This window comes from Pseudopipra pipra, chromosome 4 (genome assembly GCF_036250125.1).
Source record: "Pseudopipra pipra isolate bDixPip1 chromosome 4, bDixPip1.hap1, whole genome shotgun sequence".
Classification (NCBI taxonomy): domain Eukaryota; kingdom Metazoa; phylum Chordata; class Aves; order Passeriformes; family Pipridae; genus Pseudopipra; species Pseudopipra pipra.
Window position 1 is genome coordinate 13,305,681 of NC_087552.1, and position 25,106 is coordinate 13,330,786.

The 25,106-nt window shown below is 46.4% G+C and overlaps 3 protein-coding genes and 1 long non-coding RNA gene across 17 annotated transcripts in view; 1 reads left to right on the plus strand and 3 right to left on the minus strand.

Moving 5' to 3' along the window:
* Nucleotides 1-6,040, minus strand: part of SEC31A (SEC31 homolog A, COPII coat complex component) — a 41,401-nt gene extending 35,361 nt beyond the window's left edge. For 3 of the 10 annotated variants that reach the window (XM_064651649.1, XM_064651646.1, XM_064651643.1), the window contains exons 1-5: nt 5,862-5,925; nt 5,344-5,426; nt 4,687-4,810; nt 2,205-2,403; nt 820-915 (exon numbers count right to left, since the gene is read on the minus strand). In XM_064651649.1, coding sequence (XP_064507719.1) covers nt 820-915; nt 2,205-2,403; nt 4,687-4,810; nt 5,344-5,422 — 498 coding nt within the window. In that variant the 5' untranslated portion in view covers nt 5,423-5,426; nt 5,862-5,925. Of the gene's footprint in view, nt 1-819; nt 916-2,204; nt 2,404-4,686; nt 4,811-5,343; nt 5,427-5,861; nt 5,927-5,950 lie in introns of those variants that run through there. The other 7 variants (XM_064651650.1, XM_064651648.1, XM_064651647.1 and 4 more) reach the window with 4 other exon arrangements.
* An 815-nt stretch (nt 6,041-6,855) lies between these two features.
* On the plus strand, nt 6,856-11,642 carry THAP9 (THAP domain containing 9). The gene is made up of 5 exons (XM_064651658.1): nt 6,856-6,997; nt 7,086-7,281; nt 7,375-7,591; nt 8,230-8,380; nt 9,215-11,642. Exons 1-5 carry the CDS (start codon nt 6,918-6,920, stop codon nt 11,163-11,165), a joined length of 2,595 nt encoding a protein of 864 aa, XP_064507728.1. The 5' UTR covers nt 6,856-6,917; the 3' UTR covers nt 11,166-11,642.
* Nucleotides 11,643-12,704: 1,062 nt separating this feature from the next.
* The window catches only part of LIN54 (lin-54 DREAM MuvB core complex component), a 44,069-nt gene continuing 31,667 nt past the window's right edge, over nt 12,705-25,106 (minus strand). For all 5 annotated transcript variants that reach the window (XM_064651657.1, XM_064651653.1, XM_064651652.1 and 2 more), the window contains 9 exons: nt 24,115-24,331; nt 23,315-23,388; nt 22,967-23,164; nt 21,067-21,158; nt 19,756-19,827; nt 17,268-17,370; nt 16,938-17,075; nt 16,029-16,231; nt 12,705-15,471 (listed from right to left, as the gene is read on the minus strand). In XM_064651657.1, the coding sequence (XP_064507727.1) occupies nt 15,270-15,471; nt 16,029-16,231; nt 16,938-17,075; nt 17,268-17,370; nt 19,756-19,827; nt 21,067-21,158; nt 22,967-23,164; nt 23,315-23,388; nt 24,115-24,331 (1,299 nt within the window). In that variant the 3' untranslated portion in view covers nt 12,705-15,269. The remainder of the gene's footprint in view (nt 15,472-16,028; nt 16,232-16,937; nt 17,076-17,267; nt 17,371-19,755; nt 19,828-21,066; nt 21,159-22,966; nt 23,165-23,314; nt 23,389-24,114; nt 24,332-25,106) is intronic.
* LOC135412785 (uncharacterized) lies at nt 18,396-19,747 on the minus strand. The gene is made up of 2 exons (XR_010429949.1): nt 18,626-19,747; nt 18,396-18,585 (listed from the first exon to the last, which is right to left on the minus strand). It is a non-coding gene; the product is annotated as an uncharacterized LOC135412785 (long non-coding RNA).

Below are 25,106 nucleotides of genomic sequence, written 5' to 3' on the forward strand. Positions count from 1 at the left end.
AAAAGATGTCCCAGCCTAAAAAATTACTATTAGACATATAAAAAAAAAAAATCTCTTACACGGATCTTTAAGGTGAGCATCCTCCCAAATGCCTACATGTTAATAAATGATTTGAACTAAACAAAGTAGCCAAACCCATAGAGTTTAAATTAAAAATCTTTAAACTGAAGATTACTTCTCATCCCGTTTGCTCGCTTCGTTGTCTCCAAATTATCATACAGTAAGAAATCCATTTTCCAGTAACCACAAACTTCTTGTGCAATTTTGTAACAGCTACAGAAACGTACACGCATTGAAACAACTTCCTCCCATTCTTCTATTTCCTTCACAAGGCCCATAGCACAGAAGACTCTTGTTTTTCCCCACAGATCATCTTTGAGAGACATGGGCTAAACACCTGGCCTTGAGTACAGCAACTAAACCACACCCTGAGACCCACAAAGACAACTGCAAAACCTACTGCCTCATCATCTGACTTCTCAGTAGCTGCTTTTTATCTTCCTCCTATTTTCCTCTATGTACCTTCATGATCTTCAAATTCATCCATGCAGTGAAACATGCAGAGGAAGACTAAGACATGTAATGGTTATGGATATTTGAAGAGTAGTATAACCTGAGAGACCTTAAGGACTGTAGCTAACCTTGCCAGAAATGTAGCTCACGGCTAATCACAGTTAACTACTACCCAAGTTAGACTCCAAAAGGCTTTCCCCCACCCCACTTGAGACAGGCTTTAAAACTGTAAGTTTCAATGAGCTCTCAATTTACATATTTTTCACTAGCCTGCTCTGCAGAATTTAATAAATACAAATCTGGTACCTGTGTCTTCACTCCTGGTGTCATTGGCGTAGCAAAGTTGTTCAAGTCCCAGATATAGATTTCAGACTCATTAGCACCAGAGGCCACCAGATTAGTCTGTAAGACACAGTAATAGACATTAAGAGTATTTTCAGCATCAGCTTTCACAGTCTTAGCTGCTGGGAGGCATCAGATCTGCAGGACTCTGTCGACTTGCCCTGTCAGCTCAGGGTATAGCTTTTGGCTCACACAGAGCAGCTTAGGAAAAAAGGCAAGGTTTTTTGAGACTGCAGGTAAGATTGAGTTAATTAAAAAACATCCACACACTAAACTAGACTGGCATGTTAAGACCAAAATTCGTGGAGTGCTCCTCCAGTGCACAGCAAACACTCAGGAAGGGGCTGCAGAAGCACAGCCACACGGGCAAGGGGAAAGGGGTGACACTTGTGTGAAGGGGCAGAGGAGGAAGCTGTGCTGCAGCCATGTCCAGCACAGAGCTTTGCTCCAGACAGAGCGTGGCATTTGTGCCTCTGGTGGACAGCACCCTGCTCACAGTGAGTGCAACCACCCAGGGCACTCCTGCACCTGGGATGCAAAAGTCCAGGCAGGGCGACATGAGCCAAGGGCACCAAGTGCTCTTTGACCACATGTCATGGCTGATGACAAGCGAGTCTTGACTTCATAACAGGCAGAAAGGGAAAAGGAGCAATTCAGAGCAGATACAATGGACACAGGGCAGCCTTGCTGAGAGGGCAGGGACAGAACTGTTATTTAGGGAAGGAATTCAACTCAGTTCTCACACAGCTGGTGGGGACCAGGAAAAACCACACTGTATCTAGAGGGAAGTAAATGCTCATTAGTGATGTGGGAAAGCTTGCTGGTTTTGAGAGCCCTTCTGCTAAAAAGGCCACGTGGCTGTGTTTTGCTGTCTCCTCTTTCCAAGCAACAATACTTAGAAGTCTTGAAGATGGATCCTACCTAATCCCCACAGGAGATACCCAGAATCTGGTCTCTCCATAAGTATGAGTGAGAGCACATAATTACTTCCTGTGTGAGGAGAACAATACTGGCACAGTGCACAGAAGCTAAAAAAGGAGACTGGCTAAAGACACCACAGAAGGCCACCTCTACTTCACACATAAGCTGAGCTAAAAAGACTCCCTGAATTGGCAATGCAAACTGACAAAGGGAAGGAATGAAGCAGACACCTCAAACGCTTTCATACCCCATCCTGAAATGCCAGTAACAGGACAGGATTTCCCTACTAAATACAAACAGACACTCAAATGCTAAATTTAGTTCACGCTTTTCATGGGAGGGGAAGCAACAGAAACATTTTTAGGTTACAAGTGAAGAAAAGCCACTCCTCTATGATGGTATGTTATGAAGAACAGCAGAAAACCAACCTGGAACATGTTGACATCGAGGGCTCTTACTGGTCCCGTGTGCTTGTCTTTCTGGGCAATTATTACTTCGGTGTCTCCATCTATGATTTTGGCTGGGTCGTACAGGATGACATTTCCATTTTCACCCCCAGCAATCAGGACTCCAGAGACTCTCTCCCCCGAGGTCATGCTGTGCGGGCCCCAGATCAGCTTGTGGTACCTGTAAGGCACAGAGGACCCAGTCTACAACCATCCACCACCAGCTCCCCACAGAAGGATGAATCCCCTTTTTGCTCACCCCAGCTAAAGCCTCTGCTGCAAACAGATAGAGCAGGCATGTCAGAGAAAAGCACTGCCTGCATTTCTCCTTAAGGATGAGTCTCTGTACTTACAACTCCTTTCATCAGAAAGACATGTCCCGTTCTGCTCATTAACAAGAGGCAGGGTCACAACAGGAACAATCAATTACCTGGAAACTGATAACACCTCTAATCTCCTGGCTGCAAAAACAAGTAAGTGCACCCAGCTGCACGTGATTTTGAGCTCACCTTTGCAAAACAATAGGAGTACTCAAAGTAAGGACTGTAAGCCCATCCAACTGCAGCCTGGAGAAAAACTTCTGCTATTTGCCAACAGCTTCACATAAGAGGGAAAAAAAAAAAAAAGGTGGAACTAGAAAAATTCTACATCCCTTCCCATATCTGTGCTTTTGGATGTGCAAGCACTTCATCTGCCACACCAGGGGCTCAGCAAGTGGTTTGCTCACATCACAGACACATCTCTTGGACCACAGTCTATTTTCCAGGCTAAATCACAAGGAACTAAACACACTTCCAGAAATTAAGAACTTCTGCACCACTGTCTCTCTCTGTAAATACCCAAATTTCCTTCATCTCAGTGAACTTGCTACATAAGCAAAACAGCATTCCTGTGCATTTAGCCATGTAAGGAATGAATTTCTTCCAATAAAATGACATAGTTACCCATCAGCTCTTATGCAAACAGAAAGTAAACCCACACAGACCGGAAGGTGGCAAGGAGCTACTTTAGCATTCACTGTATTATTATTAATCTCTTTGTTATCTCTGGGAAGTCTTCAAGTAATTTCTTTTAATCACAGCAACTTCAGCAGGATAAAATACATCCTGCAGGAAGCTACACAAAGAGCATATGCTGGGTGAGAAATACTGTAACAGCCAAGTGCTGAGTCTCTCACTGTTCAGATTACAGTGGGGGTTCCCCAAAGAATGATGCTACAAAAGGAAATTGGTCTGTGATATCAGACAGCCTCATTCCCTGGGTATGATTTTTATACTTCTGCACCTAACCATGAAAGTTGACGAGAAATGGAGCGACTGACAGGGTTGTCCAGGCACCACCAGCAAGACTGAACAAGACTTCAGATAATCCAAAATGAAGGTAGAAAACAGTAAGAAACAAAAAAGCTGAGTCAACTGTTCAACTACCTTCTTCTTGCCCTATGCTCTTTCCAAGATAAAGCATGGTTCTACAAGAGCAGTGCAAAACTTTCCTTGGAAAGGATTTATCTTTTGTGGGTCTAATCACCAGGACATTTTCACTTGCTGCAAACCAAAATAAAGCCTGATGTATACACTGCTATCTTATCTTAAATAAAAAGACCAAAAAAAAACCCCTCGACCTCCTTTGTAATGCATTTTCTGGGGCAAAGTCAAATTCTTGTGTTGCTCATCAAGGGAGGTACTTTCACAGGAGCGCTGCATCCCAGCTATAAGGAGGGTTCTTTGAAATTCAGTAAACAGGTAACAAGCCTTGAAGAATCTCAGTCATAGTTAAAACAAGGTGGAGCAATGAAATTCTAAAAGATCAAACACCTCATCCTGCTCCGAGCAGGTCAGTAGGACATGTTAACATCAGCTTTGCCCACAGTGCAGGGCATTAAACAGAGACTGTGGATGTTTCACCCACAAGGAGCAGTAGGCACCGGACCAGCTGCCAAAGAGCTGCCACAAGCGCTGCTGAGATGGAAATTGGATGCTCTGATGCTAAGAATGTCTCTCTGGATAAGCATACAGTAAGGAACTAAGCACTAAAGTGGAGTTGTACAGTCAAACTTGGCTTCCCAGCTGTGGGAATACATACGACATGACTCGATTTAGTTATGTTACAGGAGCCTCCCTGAAATGCCAGGATAGGGCAATAGGAAAAGTTAGGACTGCATTTTCACAATTTCACGTTTTCTTCTGTTCTCTTGTGAATCCCAGAGACTCCACATACACACTCAAACCTTCCAGCCAATGTCAGATGTTTTAGGTTTATGTCCGAGCATGAGCTGCTTGCAACCCCTTGCAGTCCAAGCTCACTGCCCTACAACATCAGTGGCACTCGTGTGCCTTCGTCTTTCAGCGCTGAACTTCTGCTCCTCTCCTCAACAAATGCAGACACACCACATGAAGCGACCTTTCCACACACACCACCTACAACAGTTTCACAGATGTAACTTTTCCCTTACAACACTGCCTACCTGTGGGAGGAGGAGAATGTGGCACAGGTCTTCATATCCAGTGAAGGATCTGATAAGTCCAGCTCAAATATTTCTAGAGAAGCACTTGTGCTGAAGGTGGCGTCCAGCTGCTGAGCTGATGTACCTGCGAGGAAGCACGACTGGCAGTGAGAAAGCCACTGCACAAAGCACTGACTGCAAAAGCAGCACAAGGAGGGACATAAAAGCAACATCCTTGCAAAAAGGACCCCAAGACGGGGTTCAGGTTTCTGTTTCTGTTATTTAGATGCAGTGCTACATAACTCTTCTCCCCATGGTTCACCCTTCGGGTGTTTCTTAACCTATATCAGCAGGAAAAGCTTTGGGCAAGTACCTCTCTCTCCCTGACGATGCACAGAAAATGATCAAAGTTACAAACAAGCCACAAGTGACCAGCAGTTAGGACTGCTGTCACGTTCCCCTGGAAGAAGGAGGAGGATGGCTTACTGTCACCTGCAGAATGCAAAGCATGTTTTCATGCTGGCACAACTGGAGAATTCTACTCAAGACACCACAACCTATGCCCTGCTCCAGCCTCCAGGACACAAAGTAACTTCTACAATTTTCAACTAGGGCCACTCAATGGCAGCTACTGCACATAGCCAGAGGTTTGTCAGTCCATGCTTCCCAAAAACTCACCTGTGGCCAGGTAAATGGGGTGCTGCTGGGCAGGGCTCCATGCCTGCATGGCAGTACGATCTATTTCCTTCAGCTTCATTTTGCTAAAAAATAAAGTCCAACAAAAGTGATGCTTAAGCAGAGCATGGTGAGGCTGCACTGCCACGGATTCAGCTGCTGCACCAGGACTTGGCAGGAGCTGCCAGAGGGACTGTTCTCCTAAAGATATCCCACGGACAGGCACCTCAGCCATCCTCTCCAGAGCACACCCAGGGGGGAGGGGAGGAACCGTCGGCAGAGTAACATCGACACGTAGGGGAAAGCGATGGTTGCTGGACATAACACAGGAAAACGTGGGGCAAACCCTCAACTGCTGCGAAAAACCCTCTTCCAGCAGCACCAAGGGATCCACCACCCTACAGCAGCTCTCTGCCTTGACTCACCAAACAAACCTGCTCCCGAGAAGACCCTCCCTGGACGCCCTGCCGCCAAACACCCTCAAGCAGCCCATTTTTGGGTCTTATTTCAACACCCCTCACCCTCGGGACTGGCACCCACGCCCCGCTTCCCACAGGAGCCGAAAGGGAAAAGGAGCGGGAAGCCGAGGTCCCCCCCCTGCCCGGCTCACCCCCGCGTCCCCGGCGCTCAGGCGCTCCCGGACCGCTCCAACGTGGCAGCCCCGGCACCGCCCCCCGGCCGACACCGCCTTCCGGGCGCGCCCCGCGCCTTCCGGGCGGCGGCGACGGGGACGCGCCTTCCCGCGGCGGGAAGCGCCGGGAAGGGCCCGTGTGGTGGTGGTGGTGTGATGTGTGTGTGTGTATGGATAGGGATGTGCAGCCGCCTCCTTCCTCGGGGTTGTCCGCCGCGTCTCTCGGGGCAGGCGCAGCCATGGGCCCTGGGGGAGAGGGAGACAGGAGTTAGGGGATCTAGAGGAGCCGGAGAAGGGGGGGCGATGAGAAAGCGGGGAGCGGCGGCAGCGCGGGGGCTGCGGTGCCGCCTGTCCTCAGCTCCAGGGCAGTAATCATGGCGTGCTCAGGATGTGAACAGCAGTGAGGCTCATCATCGGACAGGGGCGGGACGGGGGGCACAGCCCGAGGGAGAGACCAGCCGGCATCCACAGCCGGGGGGGGCGGCAGCGCCGGACCCACCTCTCGCGGCAGCCGAGGCGCAGCAGCGCTGCCGCTCCCCGCCGCCGGGCTCCGCGGCCGCTGCGTGGGCACACGGCGTGGCCGGGGCGGGCGCAGCCCACGGCAGACTGGGCAGCCCCGCCGGCACGGCGGTAGAACGGGAATGGCGGGCGGTGTGCCTGGCCCCGCTATATATATATAGGGGTGAGGAGCGCCGCTCCCATTGGCCCCGAGGATCGCCGCTCGCCACTGGCTGCGCCCTCCGAGGCCGCCGCTTCCGGTTGGCTCCCTTCCCTTCCCGGTCCCGCCCTCTGGACAGCGGGGACGCGGCCGCGTCCAATGGGACGGCGGTCCGCCGGCGTCGCCAGCCAATGGGGGCGGGGGCGGCCCGGGCGCGCGGGGCGGTGGCGGCCAACGGGCGGGCCAGCGCGGGGCGCGGGCGCGGCGGCGGCGAGCGCCGGTTCCGCCATGACGCGGAGCTGCTCCGCGCTGGGCTGCACCGCACGCGACAGCGCGCGGAGCCGCGAGCGCGGCGTCTCCTTCCACCAGTGAGCGAGCGCCCCCTGCGCCCCCGCCGCGCTCCCCGCGCTCCCCGCCGTCCCTCTCCCTCCATCCCTGTCTCTCCGTTTGCCGCAGGTTCCCGGTGGACGCCGCGCAGCGCCGCGCGTGGATCCGCGCCGTGAACCGCGTGGACCCGCAGAGCCGGCGGCCGTGGCGGCCCGGCCCCGGCGCCATCCTCTGCTCCCGACACTTCGCCGAGGGGGACTTCGAGCGCTTCGGGCTGCGGCGGAAGCTGCGGCGGGGGGCCGTGCCCTCCCGCTTCCTGCCCCCGGTGCGGTGCGGGCGGTACCGGCCGCGCTCCCCGCGCCCCCTCCCCGCGGGGTGTCCCCGTGTGCCGTGACCTTCCCTCTCCCTCCCCCGCCAGGAGCCGCCGGGCGCCGGCCGGAGGAGGAGGAGGAGCAGGACCCGCGTGCGGGCGCTGAAGCAGCCGCTGCGCGGCCCCCCCGGCGGGGACCACAACTACAGCCTGCGGGGCCGCCCCACGGACACCCCGCGCACCGTGGCGAGCCTCCTCAGGATGCTGGTGAAGAAGCGGCAGCTTCCTGAGGAAATCGTGAGTTTGCTGCGGGCGCAGTTTTCAGGTACTGCAAGGGACGCTTGCTGAGGTAGACAGAGCGTGTGCTCGCTCCCTCATCCCGGTTTTGTGTCTTTGCTTGACTTTGTGGTGCTGGTAATCCCCGACTGTTAGGCTCCTAGGACCTCCCAGCTTTGTGGTTTCTAGGTCCGGAATGCAGACACCAATCCTACAGAGAATTAAAGTCTCCCCCAAAAATCCAGTTGCTTGAGGCTGGGTGCAGTGTTCAGGTCAGACCTGTAACCAAGGCTGTTAAATCAAACTATGCCACCATTCACTTGTCACATGACTCAAGAATAGAGTGTATTTAACTAGGAAAACCTTGTCTTTTGTGCTGCCCAGAAGTGGCTTCTGTTAACACTGATGATCTAACCTGAAGAAGCCATTTCAAATCACAGAGTTCAGCTGTAAGTTGCTGGCTTCTTACTTGCTATGTCAGTTTTTAAGCAGCACCCATGTGTGAGATTCACAGTCTTTACTCAAAACTGCAGAATGACATTCACACCAGACTTCAGGACCAAGTGGTTCCAGAGGCCACACCCCGTTGCCTTGTGTTCTGCAGTGTATTTGTATCACGCATCCCTCTGTTATGAGCCCTTTATTTGCTTCACTAAAGCTGATCTCTTGTGATTTCTTTTCGAGCAGATTTGCCTTTTGAGCTGCACAGCTGGAGGCAGATGGCAGAATACTCACCAGAAATGAGGCAATTTGCCTGTATTCTCCACCTCTACCATATTAAGGCCTATGATTATCTGCGGAAGATTTTTCCCCTCCCTCATCCCTGCAGCCTGACAAAGCAAGTTTTTACTCATTCCTTCATTCTGAATGTATTTCCAGGTACTCGTGTAGGAATAGGTGTAACAGATCTGTCCCGAGGAGCAGTAATTCAACGGTAGTAATTTTCCTTGCTTTGTTTTTAGTAACAGGAGCAGAGTGGAAAGCAGATGTCAAGGAACACGGATAGCCCTCAGAGAGCTGGAATGTGTTCCTGCATGTGGGACACAGCATAAGAATAACACACCTGCACTATGTCCCGGGCTGCTTATCAGAATTTACTACCTGAAGTGCTGTCAGACCTGACAACAAGAGGTTGTAATGACAGACAAAACAAAGGCTGAAGGAACTCTCCCCCTGCAGGTTTAGAGCCTCAGACTCCTGTAGGGCAGCTGGAGGATGCTCAAGGGATACACACGTTGTCTATGCCAGCCTGTGGGGTTTTACACAGCTTCCTCCAAGGAATCTTCTCACAGGGGTGGCAGGAGATAGTGGATAGGGTATAGTGTATTGGGAAGAGTAGCATTCCACATGGACTGCTGAGGGGTTCACATCTTCCAAACTGGATTACAGTGTCCGGTGTGTACATAGCCTGATTCACACTTCTGTGGTGTAATTTTTTCCCCCCTGTTATCATGAGATCTTATACAAGGTGCTTTCCTTGGCTTCCCATCACTAGGATGTGAGAAAACAAACTCGCACTACTAAGAAAGGCAGGGCTGCCAGTTTTACACTCTGTCAGCCTGCTCTGCAGTCCAGGCATGGCTGACCACATCCTGAGGGGTAAAAGGTGCTGACTGTTGCTTCAGCTTTCTCAGAATCACATCTCAGAATCACATCCTCCTTTTTTTTCCAGTTGGCTGTCTAATAACGAGGCTGCTGCAGGCTTCAGCAATGACATTTTTATCCGGCTTCAGGAAAAGGTGGAGAGAGGGGATCAGGCCTACTGCTACTGTGCTGTTATGGTACAAGACATGTCCCTGCAGAAGCAGCAGGAGTGGGACCCACAGACCAGGCGCCTGACAGGCTTTGTTGACCTGGGAGCAGGCATCCTTGATGCTGATGAGGCTCCGCTGGCCTCGGAAGCAATAATCCTCATGGCAGTCGGCATCTCCAGTCCCTGGACAGCTCCACTGGGCTACTTCTTTGTGAACAGCATGACCGGCCGCTTGCTTGCTCAGCTCTTTCATCAGACCATCAGTAAGCTGAATAACATTGGGATCACGGTCCTGGCTGTGACATCAGGTGCCTCTGCTTGCGGTGCTGAGACCGCCAGAGCTTTGGGGATCAGGATGGATCCCGAAAGGATTCGGTGCACTTTCCATCATCCGCCTGGTTCTGCTCACAGCATCACATACTTCTTTGATGTTTGTCACGCACTTCAGCTGATAAGGAATGCTCTGCAGTGCTTCCAGAAAGTAGAGTGGCTCAGTGACACCATGTGGTGGCAGCATGTGGTGGAGCTGGCAGCTCTGCGGGAGCAGAGGGTGTTTGAGCCAAGCAGTCCCTGCTCAGGCAGATCTGGGAGCAAAGAGAGTTACCACCTGAAGGTCAACTTTGCTACACTGTTGTTCAGCGAAGGTGTTGCCGATGCCCTAGAACATCTCCAGAAGCTGGGCCTGGCCTCATTTCAGAACTGCAGTGGCACTGTCAAGTTTGTGCGTTTGATGAGCTCTCTGTGCGATGTATTTTGTGGCAGAGGTCCCTATGGAAAGGGACTGAAGGTGCCTTTGCTGGCTGGAAATTACACCAAAATAAGCAACCTCTTCAATGAGGCCAAGAGCTTCTTTGTCACCTTAACGGACTCTGTGGGGAGATACATTATTAAGAGCAAACGCAAACTAGGATTTCTGAGTCTCTTGCTCAATGCTGAAAGCCTGAAGTGGCTTTACTCCAACTACATGTGTCCAGAAGGCACTCCCTCCCACCACCTCCAGACCTACGCCTTCAGCCTGGACCCACTGGAGCTGTTTCTCAGGGCCCTCCAGCAGGCCTGTGGCACCAGTGGGAGCCCCACCTGCACTGTGTTCCAGGCTGCTTATCACAAACTGCTGGCCAGCTGCAGCCTGTCACCAGGCTCACCACACGGCAGTGGCTCAGGCAACGTGAGCTCCTTGGACGTATCCCTGTCTCATAGCAGAGATCTGACCCTGGGCAGCATTCGTGCTCAGTATAACCCAGCTCGTAGGAGGGCACTGGCAACGGAGTACCCCTTCTGCGCAGGCCTCCTTTTGCACAGCTCCGCGCTGAGTAATGCGCTGACGGACCTGTCACTCCACGCATGGAGCGTCACCTGCGCCGCCAGCTTTGTGGCTGAGCAGCTGGCCTGGGACTTGCAATGCGAGGCTTGTCTCGCTTCCCTCTTTGACTCAGATGAGAGCAGGCTGAGGTGCAGGTCAGTGCTCTACGTAAAAAAGTTAGGCAGAGTGAGTCTGCCCTCGGCGAGCGTGCACTGCATAGCAAGCATTTCGGAACGAGTCCTAAAGCGGTACGGCAACGTAGGGGGTGGCAACAAAAATACCAAGCTGTGGCATTCGTCTCTAGAACAGAAAGTCTTCCAGGAGCTTCTGGGAGAAAGGCCCCTCTTCCCCACCCTCACAAACCATTTATTTGATGGGGAGTTGAGCATCAACAACCACTACACAGTTTTACTAAAGAAAATAACAAGATGTTACTTAAACATGAGAACAAACCCTGCGCAACACCTGAACTTGAAATACCCTTGTGGAAGGCACAGATTGAAAAGACATTTATTTCCATCACCACTGGGTAGCTGTCAGTCAAGCTGTACTCATGTGGCATCATGAGTACTCTGCTGTTCCAAGGATGGCTGTGCCCTGCTGAGGGGCTCAGCAATGGCTGGATCTAGGCAACACGTGTCTTCCCATGATTCAGCCACCAAAACTGGTATTAAGCAGTGATGCGCTGGGCCACGGCAAAGCACCCGATCGGAGTCTGACTAAGCAAATCAAGGTTTATCTGATCCTGCAAAGCAGCCACACACTTCATGAAACTTGTGTGGCAGGTCAGGATGAGCAATGGTTTCTTGAGGTGCCTGGGACAGTGGTAGGAGACACTGCAGTGTCCCCTGGAGGTGCTAGGTGGCTCCATGCTGTGAGCGCTCTTGCCAGGAGAAAACTGATGCATATTCCATGTGGCTGGGAGAGATCACATGTGCTGGCAATTTGATTTCACCAAAACAGATCTGCTTTATGAAAGCCACAGGCAAGAAAGCTTGAAGAGCTTTTACCTTAAAAGCAAAATAAAGATGTGAAAAGAAAGTGGCACTCAAGTTGTACCTGGGTGTGCTGTAGCAGGGCAAGTGTTTCAGGTCCCATTTCGTGGCCCCAGCAGCTCACCTACGCAAACTCAACTGTGTCCTGCAGCCCAGGGCACAAGGGAGTCTCCTTTTGATGTTTCCACTGATGACTTGAGTCATAGCTTTGATGCCATCAAGTAGGACAGGCTTTTTCAGTTAATTCATTTCCATGGCAATTGAAACTGCCTCCAGCGCTTTACCAGGAATAACAAAGTTTGGCACGACTGCTACTAAATGGCATCCCTTTACCGTGCAGAACAGCAGTTGCATCCATAGACACAGAAGGCAACTAATTCCCACCAAACTTGCTGTTCAGTTACTTTCAAGCTTCATGATGGAGATGGGATGAAAAATGGTGATCCACCATGTCCTGGGGCAGGAATAATAATTAAAGGTGCCATTCTGCCTACCAGTGACTTGACGAAACTGTCCCTGGTTGGTTCGGGTTCTTCCTCCTCTCTTTAGTCCTAATCACACCGTGGGAGCAGAACTGCTGCACTGAATTCCTCAAGCTCTGGTTTGAGAGCTGCAGCACCACAGAACTTCATGCAATCACTGCTGGGAGGAACAATCCAAAACCTTTATACTGTTTTTTTCCACTCCAATTACCTATGCAAAAAGCTGTGTTGAAGCCATCACTGTCATGGAGCCAATTCCAGCTACAACATACTTTGCAGAAAACTATTTCCCTTCTATATATATATATATACACATGATTTTTAGGACAAGTGGAAAAATGCTGCCAAAATCCCAGTGCTAGATTGGTTGCAATCATATATTGTTGTAACACTCAGATTGCCTACACCTCCAGCCCCAATATGAGTAGTTATGGACTGGGATTGCTGTGCATGACAATACACCAGTAACCAAGGGATATTTATCTCTGGTAGAATTTGGTCTCATACTGAAAATGCAAGTCAGTACTTGCATCAGAAGTGGACCTAGTATTAAAAATTTATTTTGATATTTCAGTGAAAAACCTTGTGTATTTGTCAGTGCTGAAGAAAAGGAGTGCAAAAAAATCGTATTTACAGAATAGTATAAATGTTTATTTTTTGTGATTTATCTGACTGTTTTATTTGTACAATATAGAAAAGTGTATTTTTTGAATAGGTCTTGTAAATATAAATTTTATTTTTCTACTTTCGGATGTAAACAGAACTATAAAATGAACCCTTGCCCCATTCCCAATTATTTTTATTTAACTGGATGAACTGGATGACTGTAAATCTTGTCCAGCAGTTTGATGCAAATGGCTAAGGAAGTACAAAAACCAATTCATACACTCTACACCAGGGAGAGAGGAATCCAAGCTTAATATTTGAGAAAGCTTGTTCAAAACAAAATAGAAGAACTAAGAGCATTTGATTGCACCTTCAAAGTCTTTACAAGCAAAATATTCTCCAGCAATGCCATCATACATAATTACAACTGTAATCTAAATTTCACAAGTGCTTTTGCACACTGTATATAAATACACATCACAAAAGGTGCAATTTAGAGTAGGACACGGAATATATACAAAATTAACATGGACTGAAGTCTAAACAAAAGGCATATTGCAATCTGTTCGAAAAATAACGTAAGTAGGTATTACTTTATTCACTTACACTAATTTACATTTATACAAATCTTACTGGACATACTATATTAGGTCACTAGAAGTAAACAGAATATCCGCACTATCTACAGGTAAAGTTACTGCACTGATTTTTTTAGTAAATCCAAGTCCTAATCATGAGAAAAATGGCATTTACTTACACAAGAGGAGGATTCCCTTTTCAGAGATATGCACAAATATACTTGTTATTGACGCTCAGGGAGATGTTAATGGCAGACAGAGCCCTTCAGACAGTGACTGGCAGGCCAAGCCCTGTCTGCAACAGCCACTCAGTGGGCCCAGCACTGCTGCTGGATGCTTCCCAGGCCCTTTCATGCCTCCAAGACATTTTGAGGAGGCACCGGTCAAGGGCCTTCTGCTCAGTGCACAGGGCTGTGAGGTGAAGCATCCTCCCATCCTATTTATTGCCTTCACACACATAGGCACATATCTCTGCTGCTGGTTTGCCCAGGCCCTACTTTTCCCCAGCCTGACCCTGCTAGAAAACCTGAAGAAAGAGCTCTGCTGCATTTCTCTGTATTTACAGTTTTAATAGAAGGAATACAAAATACCTTTTGGAAAAACATAGCTAGTTCAGGCTGCAGTGAGACAGGTAATAAAAACGCCTGTGATTAAACATGGTTAATGGATGTTCACGATAGGTAAGTAACCTACCAGGTTAATTTTGCAAATGTGTTCCACTATCAAAAATGTGATTTGAGATTGCCTGTAACAAATACTGAAAAAAATCCCCTGCCTTAGTCTATACCCAGCTATAGCTGATTGCCCCCCCCATTTAGTGTAAAAGGATCTGTGTGTCTGTTTTTGTAGCAATCCTGATTCTGTGCTAGTATATTCTCTGATCACAGCTCTCACAATTATTCTCAACAACTCTAAAAAAGCCCTTATGCCAAGAAAATTGCCAAGGCATAGAGAAGCAGCATCCTAAAGACCCACAGCCAGGCTGAACATGATCTGTACCTGCATTTGCAAGTCGATTCAGATGCAGATTGTCATCTCCCATGACTTCAGCTTCTCAGGCTTAAACAACTTCCAGGGCTACAGCTTGATCCTACAAAACACAACGGACTGCACAGCCCTACTTCCACTGAGGGATCAGGCTGCTGCAGGCCTCTGAAAAACCAATCTTCACCTAAGCAACAGTGTCCACCTGCTGCACACTTAGGTAACACTACGCTGGGCAGACAGTTTGGCATCACGGCATTGCTGCCACCTGGCATCACTTCTGAGAACAGGCCACTGTCTTAGCCTTCAAGTTCCAGCTTAAGAAACACCTGAGCTCTCAGCCACATTCCTATCAAAAATTCCCGTTAATTCCATTTGCCTCTAAACTCCTTGGGCCCCACTCCAGCCAGATTCTCCACAACTTGCTCAATGCTAAATCTGCAAGCAACCCCTCTGTATTATTGCCTAGGTATTTCACAGTGCTCCGTGCACTAAAGGAACATGCTGCGTCAGGTCCTAAATACAAGTACTACCTTCCATTTGAATGCTCATTTTTACATACTTCCTTTCAGAATTATCTTGGATACACTGGTACCTCCTTATTACAGGTCTGTCACCAAAAGCATGACCCAGCTGTTGACATCATCTGTGTTTTCCTGTATGCACAAAGTGATGCCAATTCATACACCGTAAATAATATATATTATAATAATTTATATATGCCCTTCAGACAATTATTCTGGGGGAAAGGGGAGAACACATCTAATTTTAAGAAATCCAGGGTAAAAGCTGTACATTGGGAAGAAAAATTGACCTTTAGGCATTGCCTTAAGTAGAAGAGGATTTAGCTAAGATTTAAAAGGCTCTACATCTTGTTATAAAAGATCTTGTTTCAATCTTACATGGGTCAATTTACAACAAGCACCAAATTAACAAATATTATTAAATCCTTTATGCTACACCAAAGTGTCCCTGTGCCTTAAGTGTTCTGTTTCAGTCCGCTTCGTTGCGGCTCATGTGCACGAGTCAGCAGTTCATGGCACAAGGGTCACCTTTGGACTTCCCTGCAGAGCTAATAACCCTCATCAAGCAGCGTCCAAACTCCTCCAGGATCATGCGCTCCGCTGCAGCTTTGGACTTGCCCGTCTTCTCCGCTTGCTCTGCCTGCGCGAGAAGGCACTCGCAGGTTGCATCGGCCACCTCCTTGGTTACAAATGTAAAGGGCAGCCTGAAACAAAGAAAGATCCCCTTAGTCTCTGCAAAAACACACAAGGCACCTAACTCTGGGACAGGGCAACTTTTTAGTACAAGGGCTGGTGAGATTTCATTTGTCCCATTGCTTCCAAGAGCCTTTAGACAACCTACAGGGAGTGAATAAGCCCCAATTAACAACAGTCAAATGAACTGCTGGGCCTTTATCCTTTGGTGCCTGCCTCCATTGATGGACATTTTGGAACAGTCATTGAAATGCCCAGGTAGACAGAACCATTCTCCAGCTTTTACTACACGGGTGGCTCAAGGATTACGTCCTCTCAGTAAATGGCACTTGTACTTCGTGCTTTCTGTGAGCACACAGGCAACGAAGAGAAGACAATGCTTAGTTACAGCTAAGCTTGGCATGCCCCAGGTCCCACAGAAGGCAGGAACAAAAAAGCTCCATTCACCTGACTGCTCCTGCTTCTACAGCTTACACAGACAAGATTCAAAGATGACAGGGGCATACCTGTCACGTACATCAAAAAACCCACACTAGAAACAACTTAAACATGTGCAGCATTAACTTACTTCCCACCACCACTGCTGAGTGCTGGTGCTGGCCTTGTCAGCAAATCTGAGATCTGAGAAGATAGCTTGGTCTTTGCAGCAGTCTGCTGCTGGACTCTAACTTCTGCAGCATCTGCTAAATGCATCAACGTCTTCCGCTCTGGGCTCTCTTCAAAATTTTTACAGCCAATGCATTTGCATATGGAAGAACACATGATTTTTGCCTGAAGGAAACAAAAAACCCATAAGAGACCTGTTGCAACCTTGAGCCCTTTTATGACAAGCCACAACAAAAAGATCTTGTTTTAATCTCGTACTAATTAGCCACTAGAAGAAACCCCCAAGCAGTAATTTTCTCTCTAAATTCTTACCTCAAGCTGAGATGCTTTCCAAGAATGTATACTTGAATCAAATAACAGAGCATAAAATGTAAATCAGTGGTTTCCCACTCATCCCTTTCTTCACCAACCTCCAGTTTCCGTGGGAATTTAGATGGTTGAGCTATGAGAGAAGTCAGTCTGCCACTGTCTCTACATCCACAGACTGATCAGTTAGCAGGTGAAGTAACAACAACTTTTGTTTTCGACTTCCACAGACACATTCTATTCCAGAGCATGCATGGGATGCTGATTCAACTCCTCCTAGGGACTTAGTGCAGTAGATTTCTTTAGGAAATAGTGCTATTCAGTAAAAAACAAATCCAAGCTGGGGTCTGAAGTTGCTACATTGTTTAAAATTAAAATTACACAACAACAGTGATCAATTCTGGCATTTACATGGATTTCTATGTGAAAACTGCTGGGAGAAGAGGTAACATTATGGCAATAGAAAAGAAGAAAAAGCATTATAGCAGTACAAACAAGAGACAAAGCAAGTCACTGCACTAAATGGAAAAAGCTAGTATCTTTAAAATGAGACAATGTTTCATACCTCATAACATTCGCAGTAGTTTTTGAGACATCCCGAGCGCTTACAGTTACACCCTTTGCTGTGTCTCCGATCCGACTCTCCTTCCTTTCCTTTCCCTATTTTGGGCTTGAAGGCTTCAGGGTTTCTGTCGAGGCAGGCCTGTTAATGCAGACCCAAAGGGTCAGTCATTGCACGCAGGGATCAGAATTTAGAGGTGCAATAAAAGAACTTAAGCCTTGCACATGTGGGAGGAGATCAGGGCATTATACACCCACTCTGCCCCGCTCTGTAGCTTCAGGAGACATAAGCTAAATAGCTTTCATCCCGGGGGCAGGAGAAGAGGCCCCTCACCTTTATTGCTTTTTGCCTATCATTTTCATGGTCCAGGTTGTTGTAGCAATTTGTACAGTTGCAGTTATTGCAGAATTCACCGTTTGCAAAACAATCACAATACCTGAAACAGAAGATGCAGAAGGTGTTTGTAATCATGACCATTACATTGGCGTTAGCACTGGTGGCGGCAGCAGAAGTTCCTACTCAGGCAATATGCACCAGTAAGGGTAAGGGTCACCCTGTGCTCAACTCCACCTGTACAAGCAGTACCAGGTTCATTGCAGAGCCAAAATCCTCTAGCACAGGTCTAGCTGCTGTCTAAAGACACAGGTATAACTGAGGGTGTCATGTTCACATAGCGCAGGTCCCCACAGCAGCAAGAAAAGCTAAGGAGACTTTTTTCTAGGGTGACTCCTGGGTCACCTACATACTGAGGGCCATCCTGCTGCAGCCACTTCACAGCCAGCTCCTGACTCAGCCAGTCCAAGCCAGCCCTCAGGAACTCTCATGCTGCTGAAACAAAAGGCAAGCAATTGGAGTGCCAGGTAACAGGCAAACTGACTAACACAGCAACGAGTCTTTTTTGGTTAGTTTTGCCCATACACTGTTTGCAGCTCTGAGCTGAGACAGAGTTCATCAAAACAAGGATGGAAGAATAGAAAAGGAATAACAATCGGTACATCTTGGAGGCTTTGAAGCACAGGTAACTAGGGGAAGGATCTGAATGAGGATAAGGCTGTAGTTATCAGAGACTTTTTAAAGGGACAAGTATATGAATAAAAAGCAGCAAAACATGGACAGGGAAAGCCAATCACATTGCCATGCCTCTTATGTACCTCTGGTGCCTCCCACCAAAACCAAGATCTCACCAATCCCACAGATCTGATACATGGAAGTACCACATTCATCCCCAGCTCAAACATGGCTTTAGGCCACAACAAACTCTGTCATGTTTCAATGCTTCCAGTACCACCTCCAGCTATAGCTAAAAACTACTGATACTTTTCACTTGCTTTTCAAATCCTGCTGGGAGCATATGTTCATTTTTAGGAGCCTAAAAAAACCTGTCTTTCTGTGGCTTGCCCAGCACAATGCTACAAGAACTAGATTAGGGTTCCCCTGGAGTCAACTACAAGCCTTCATCTGGCTGCACTGCGTTTTGGTGATTTTTAGCATCTTGAATGGTCCCAGGGACAAACTACATCAAAAGCTTTTACAATCTGTAACAGCTTTCTCTTCTGTCCTGTCTAAAATTCAGTAGTGGGATGGTCCTGGCTTCCAAAACAAACAGAACATCAGTGAACAAATAACTGAGTTTACTTCTTTGTAGAACAGGCTATGTGTCTACCTTCAACATGCATTTGAGAAAAAGCAACTCCCCTTCCAGACAGGAAGAAGTTTTACTAGTAAGAAAGCACCTTTGCCAGAGTGACTTAACCATTTGCTCTCCACCAATGCCTAGCCACTTAAAGATATAATGACAGCAATTTACAAGAAAAGGTTGTTTCCAAAGCACTCTGAAGGTGTGAAATATCACCAGTGATGCCATTATTCTCCCAGAAATTCTAGTGCACTATAGCATCAAAAACTAAAGCAAGTGGAAAACTCCACACATCTAACACATACTGGGCACTATGAGGTCATTCATATGTGTAAAATATCTGAAAAAACAGCTACACAACTTCCTGTTTGCCATGTCTTCTATGCCAAAGACATAAAAGAAAGCACAGGGCACACCTCCCCATATAGAGATGGGGTGCACTAACACAAAAAGAAACACAAGCTTAAAAGTTTAAACACATTTCTTAACTTGGGTTCAGATACTGCTGCATCACTTCCCCTTTGAGTGCCACACCCCTGATTTCCTACTCATTGTCTAGGATTCAGGGAACCACAGATTAATTTCAGTATCTTCTTCCATTACTGTCCAAAAAATATCGGTAAACTGACTTTGCCTCAATAAGGAAGCTGTCCTCAGCTTAGAATGCTTTTATGTCAAATTCTTACAAATATATCAAATGAAACAGCAAAATATCTCATAAGAATACGAAAGACTCAGACTATCAGTGAAGAATCACTTGTCTATTCAGTCCTTTAATAAGAGATACAAAGCCCAAATTTGCTGAAGTACTCGAACCAGCATGATATTACTGATGTGCTTCACCGAAGTATAGTAAATGCCCACTGATGATACCATGGGATGCCATTTCCCTCATGGTAACACCAAAGCAACTAGAGCTGCTGAGTGGAATGGCTTCATGGCTTCATCATGCAACAAGGCTGCAAAGTCAGACATTTCTAAAATGCTAGGGCCTGTATAGCTGACAGGAGTTGCAGAATTACACAGGCTCTGCAGCATCTCCACCGTTACCAACGGTAACCTTAAATTAGCATCTAGACATAAAATTTCTGACATACTTAAAACCTTTATATTCTGATACTTGGCATACATTTGTGATGTTAAAGTTAAGGCTTAAAAAAATCCCCAATACCAAGCTGTACTTACAATTTCAAACACAGAGATTTAGTACAATTGCAAGGCTTCCTGGGGCGGTTTGCAGATTCAGAAGAAATTATTCTGTGGGGGGAAAAAGGGCATTTATATGTTTATACACAAACACTGTTTTGTCAGTTTCTTCCTATTTTAAATTTAAGTAAGTAGCTCATAATGAAAACTTTGAAAAAACCTTTATATTCCCCTTGCATTATTTTTTTGGCTGACTGCATTTAAGTAACTATTTTATGTAGTCCTTTATACAGTGCCTTTCCAACCCAGAAAGAGCTGGATTATTTGCTGCAAACCTGGATGCATGCCTAAAGTAGAAATGAGGCTTAAAGCTAGAGGAAGCATCATAACTAAAAACTGGAGTCAGGGAAACCATCCCCAGAACCCCTCTAAATGCAGTGGGACTAGATCCAGTCAAGGTTTGCACAACATAATCCTGGCCTTTTCTTTTGTTCTAGTTGGAATTAGGAAGAAAAAGAAAAACAAACCAAAAAAACTCTAGAATAATGGGAAAGCAAGCCAAAATCAGTATTCAGTTTATCTATAAGTTTTATATTAGACACAGTCTTTAACTGCTCTTAAAACTCAGATTTTGTGACACTAATCACTTCTGATGAGATTTGTTCCGTCCGTATCCAGCAATTTCTGCATGTAATACCAGGGAGATTAAATCAAACCCGTTCATTTGAATGGCTGCATCTGGATTTGGGATTAGTTTGCATCAGTTGAGGTTGCAGCAACAAAAAGCACCATTTCCAGCAAACAATAACACAAAAGGCCTGTGCAGAACAGCTAAGCCTGCTGGATTGGCAAAGGGAAAATAATACATGTTAGCTGTTATTTTCATCCTTAAAGGAAAAATGCAAGACTGAAAAAACCCAAAGCCTCCTATCAGGATCCATTTTGTTGTTTGGCTGAGTTTCTGCATGTGCTAAGCATCCAGCTCATATGTTGTCCAGTACCTCTTTCCAGTAATGTTGAGGAGTAGTTGAGGCCTGTAGCTCCCACGTGATGATAAAAATAAAAAAAGTGAGCAACACAGAGCTTTCGGGTCAACTTCCTGCTACCCGAGTTCAAAAAACAGAAAGGATAACACAGCTTTGATCAAGAGACTGGCTCGATTGTCAGAGAGATCCACGCCTTTTAGTCAGAGGTAGTAACCACACCACAGTTTACTTAAGCCTCTTGGAAAATCCCCCAAACCAAACTCCAACACCTCACCTCCCACCCTTCTTTATAATAGAAATGAAAGAAGATGCTCATTTAAGCAGCCTATTCCACAGTTTTGGGGTTGTTTTTCAAAATACTTACCCATTAAATGGCAGCCGTGCTTGGGACTGGATACTGGATGTCCCTGTGAAGCCAGTGTTGCTTGCTATAGATACATACGATGATTGTTGTAGCTAACAAAACAAAAAGGTTAATGTGTGACATGAAAGAAATTAAGGATGTGTGGCTAGTCTTTTAATTAGCTATTCAGATACTGTCATATAAATAATTTGCTTTTAAGTACAGTTTTAAACATTTATAGAACTTGGACCAGGTGGCAACCTCCTGCCTTCACACTTAGCGTAAAAATATTATTTTAGATTATATTTTCGTTCTCAATTACAGTGTCATACATACAGAGCCATAGAGATGACAGAGATAACACACAGAAATGTTCAGATCACAACCAGTTCCTGCTCCTAAAAACATGTTAATTTTCCCCCTCCTTCTCCCAAGCAACCCTGCCCCTAGTAGAGCAGGATCACTTCCTGCACAAATTACTTTAGTAGCTTCCTTTATATACAATCCACTTAATACGGAATTAAAGTGAGTCATGGTTTGCATTCCAACTTCCCTGCATACCTGAACCCACAGTTTATTTGTCACATTAAAAAACCCAAACCCCCTAAGAACCTGCCAAACGACACTGTTCTGGGGCTACCTTCTTGAGTAGTACCTACATGCAGCTGTTTTCTCCTGCTGGGACAGGTTCCAGATATGGACCTGCTGGGGCCAGGCAAAGGGGAGTGATTGTGACCAGAACACAAAACCTCAGAGAAGAGGTCCAACAAATACTATTAGTTAAAGTAAAATTTGTATAAGTAGAGTGGAAGGACACAGTAACAGTCCTCAGTGTCAAACTGCAACTGTGACAAAACCAGAAGGGAACCTGAAAGGAGGCTGGTACCAGCAAGGCCATGAGCTATCAGAGTCCTTGTTTCTACAAACTGACTCATCAGCCTTCAGCAGAACCTTACCTTTATTCTGCTTTTCATATTGATTGTTGGTCAGATCCTGGCAAAGAGCAAACTCTAATCCCTAGACCTGCATTGGTGTGACTGGTACCACCTGTTTCTGCCCCCTGCCAATGTGTTGGCATTAACTAACACCATTTTGTAATGCAAGCAGCCACTCTCTGTGACCAAGTGGGTCACATACACACTCCCTTTCTCCTCATTATCAGGCCCTGAAGGTCCTGTGAACCAAGTAGACAAAGCAGTAGGATTTCTTCTTCCCTTCACTACAGGTCTCAGGATTCCTGGGCACAAGGCCAGTAACTCTCTTCCTTTCTGACTGTGAATGTCTCAGGCACCCATCCAGGCAGCGGTGATGACTGTCACAGAAGAGCGAAGTGTAACACCACACAGAACACAGTCTATAACACCAAGCAATTCCAAGTCCTAAGTGGGGAACTTGGCGTGGACCTGCTGCTGAGACCCATGAGCACACAGTGGCCAGGGTCACCTCCACTGACATCTGCTTCCTCTGAGGGCCGAGTGATTTGTACTTTTCCGTACAATTTTCAAGTTTAGATTATGATTGTTAAATTGATGAGGCCAGCTGTGTATCAAGATCTGACCCAATCTGCAGAGGGTCTAGGTGATTAGAAATTTTAAGTTGAGATCTAGGTCATTAGAACCATAAGTTGTATTATAAGTTTGTATTACAAATTCTGTACTGTGGTACTCAGAATGGCGCTGCACTGATTCTGCTTATAGAAATCCTGTGCTATTCTGATTATAAATTCTATGCTACGCTAATAAAAAAATCCTGTTGAGAAAATAAACCTTTAATTGTAATTGATTTAGTGCCATTGTCATTCTGCCAGGGGTCCCTAAAAGAAACTGTTGCCTCAGCGTCAGGTGACAGTCAGGGAGTGAGAACCTTTAAGGGGAAGGCAGTATGTCCCACAACAGCAGCACACCTCCGGGTAACACCATACCTGTGTGACATACTGAGCTGGAAGGACGGCATACCCGACGTTCCCTGTGCCAGGTGCTGGTGCCAGCACAGTTCCTGGTGGGAGGTTGGTGAGGTTGGGCTGTATCTGTGGCAGTGGAGTGGCTGGCATAATAAGTCTTTGTTGGGGCTGACTAGTAGTAACTATCTGTGAAGTTGAGTTGATTGGTTTGGGCACCACCTGGAGAGAGAAGAGGTCTTCATGAAATCAGTGTTTCACTGATTCAAAATGCACTTTTATTAATGAACATTTCATTACAGAGCTGGAGCAAGACTTTTTTTACGCTCAGCTAAAACAAGTCAGGAATATGCCTTTTAACACTTAGCTCACCTGTTTCACAGTCTGTGCTGGTACTATGGGAACTGACATACGCACTGGGGTCGTGTTCACCACCACTGGCTTCGCTAGTGTCAAGAAACAACATCACATTAACACGTATTATTCACTCAAAGTCCACAGTTCAGTCCTTCAGACTTTCACATATGCATAATGCAGAGGTTCTGTAACAATGCACTGCCCAAACTCATGGCATACAACACTTGGGTCTAAAGAATGCCCTTGTAAACAAGTATTTGGCATGAGAGCCTGCACACACATTTCACAGCAATGGCTTAAAAAGCAGCCTGGGTGCAGACCTCCTCTGGACACTGTATTTCTCTTACATCCCTTTTCCCTTTGAAATCTTTTATTCCTTCACAGCTCTGGAAAGCACAAACAGAAACCAGCAGAAGCATCTGGCACTTCTAAAGTAATTTACATAGAAGGATCTTCATGATACAGAAGTTTTGGCAATAAGTTTGTGGGCTGTCCTGCCATCACACTTTTCATACGAGGATGTGGGAGTTGCCACGAGTGCCCCACAATCTGGTAAACTAGGTAAAAGCAACTTAAAATGCTCCAAGAGTTCAGGCCCAACTACAGAGCAATTTGACACAAAGGGGCATTTCCACACACAAACCGTAAGTAACAGCAAAATATGACATTTATAGGAGTCTTACCACAAAACCAAGTACAGCTGGCAGTCTTCACAGATTTCTGTTATGTATTCATTTTAATCCTTACAAAACAAACACGGAAAAAAACCCCAAAACAATAAAAGCTTCGGACAATACATTAACACCAGCACTTACCTTGTTGAAGAGGCTGAGTATTCGTACTGGGATTTTGACTGGCTGATTGGGTTGAACTACTGGCTGTTGTGGCAGTAACGAGTCTGACATAATGGAACTTGCTTCCAGGTACCTGAATCTGCTGAACATTGGGTGCAGTTGCCAAAGGAATAATTGTCTTAAATTGAGATGTACCCACTCCTCCTACAGTAATGGTCTGCACTGCTGATTTCACAGCCTGTTAAGCCAACACAGACAGCATGAAGTTACTTGTACCCAGGCAGAAAGAACATCAGCATGCTTATTCCTCAATTTGTTAGTGAGCAACTCTACCACAACATTCATATCCCTGAGACAGAAGTCAGTTGCCCCCATTTTTGCTTTCAAAAGTGGAACAGATGTGAAGAGATTAAATGCCTCTCAACAGCTCAGAGCAAACTCAGTTCCATTTTCAATGCTCTACACCAAACACCAGAATAAACTAATATTTACATGTGTGGGGTGACTCAGTCCACTTGCCCAGATACAATGTCTGCCAAAACTATTTCAGGTGACTACCCAGAACATTATTCAGTTTGTATTCCAAAATCAACCAACAACCAAACCTAAAAATATTTCTACTAATAGAAGCACATGGTAAGAACTTGCAGAACTCTTTGTGCTGGACTGCAGCATGATTTATCTCTGTGTGTACAGATATGTTCTGTTAAGACAGTTTGTGATTAATACACAGAAATCACTATGCAACCCTTGAGAAGAAAATGGAACAGAGTCCATAAACTGGCAGACATCAGAAACAGAGTACAAGCTGAGAAATGAAAAAAGCAGGAACAATGAGGAGTAGCAAAACAAATTCATTAAGAAAAAAGGCAAAATGGTGAAAGAAAGGGAGCTCAGCAGACCTGTACTACCTCACAGCTGGAGTACTGGTATACCTGGAATTTGAAAGACTTCATCTTTCCAATTTTTCTTAAGCTACAAACTAATAACAAGTTTTTATTTTACTTATACAC

Excerpts from the sequence above, each read along its gene's own strand:
- THAP9 (XM_064651658.1), top strand. The coding sequence starts at position 6,918 with ATGACGCGGAGCTGCTCCGCGCTGGGCTGCACCGCACGCGACAGCGCG. Across the intron at positions 7,282-7,374 it reads CCTCCCGCTTCCTGCCCCCG|GAGCCGCCGGGCGCCGGCCG; the intron begins GTGCGGTGCGGG and ends CTCCCCCGCCAG. Across the intron at positions 7,592-8,229 it reads GCTGCGGGCGCAGTTTTCAG|ATTTGCCTTTTGAGCTGCAC; the intron begins GTACTGCAAGGG and ends CTTTTCGAGCAG.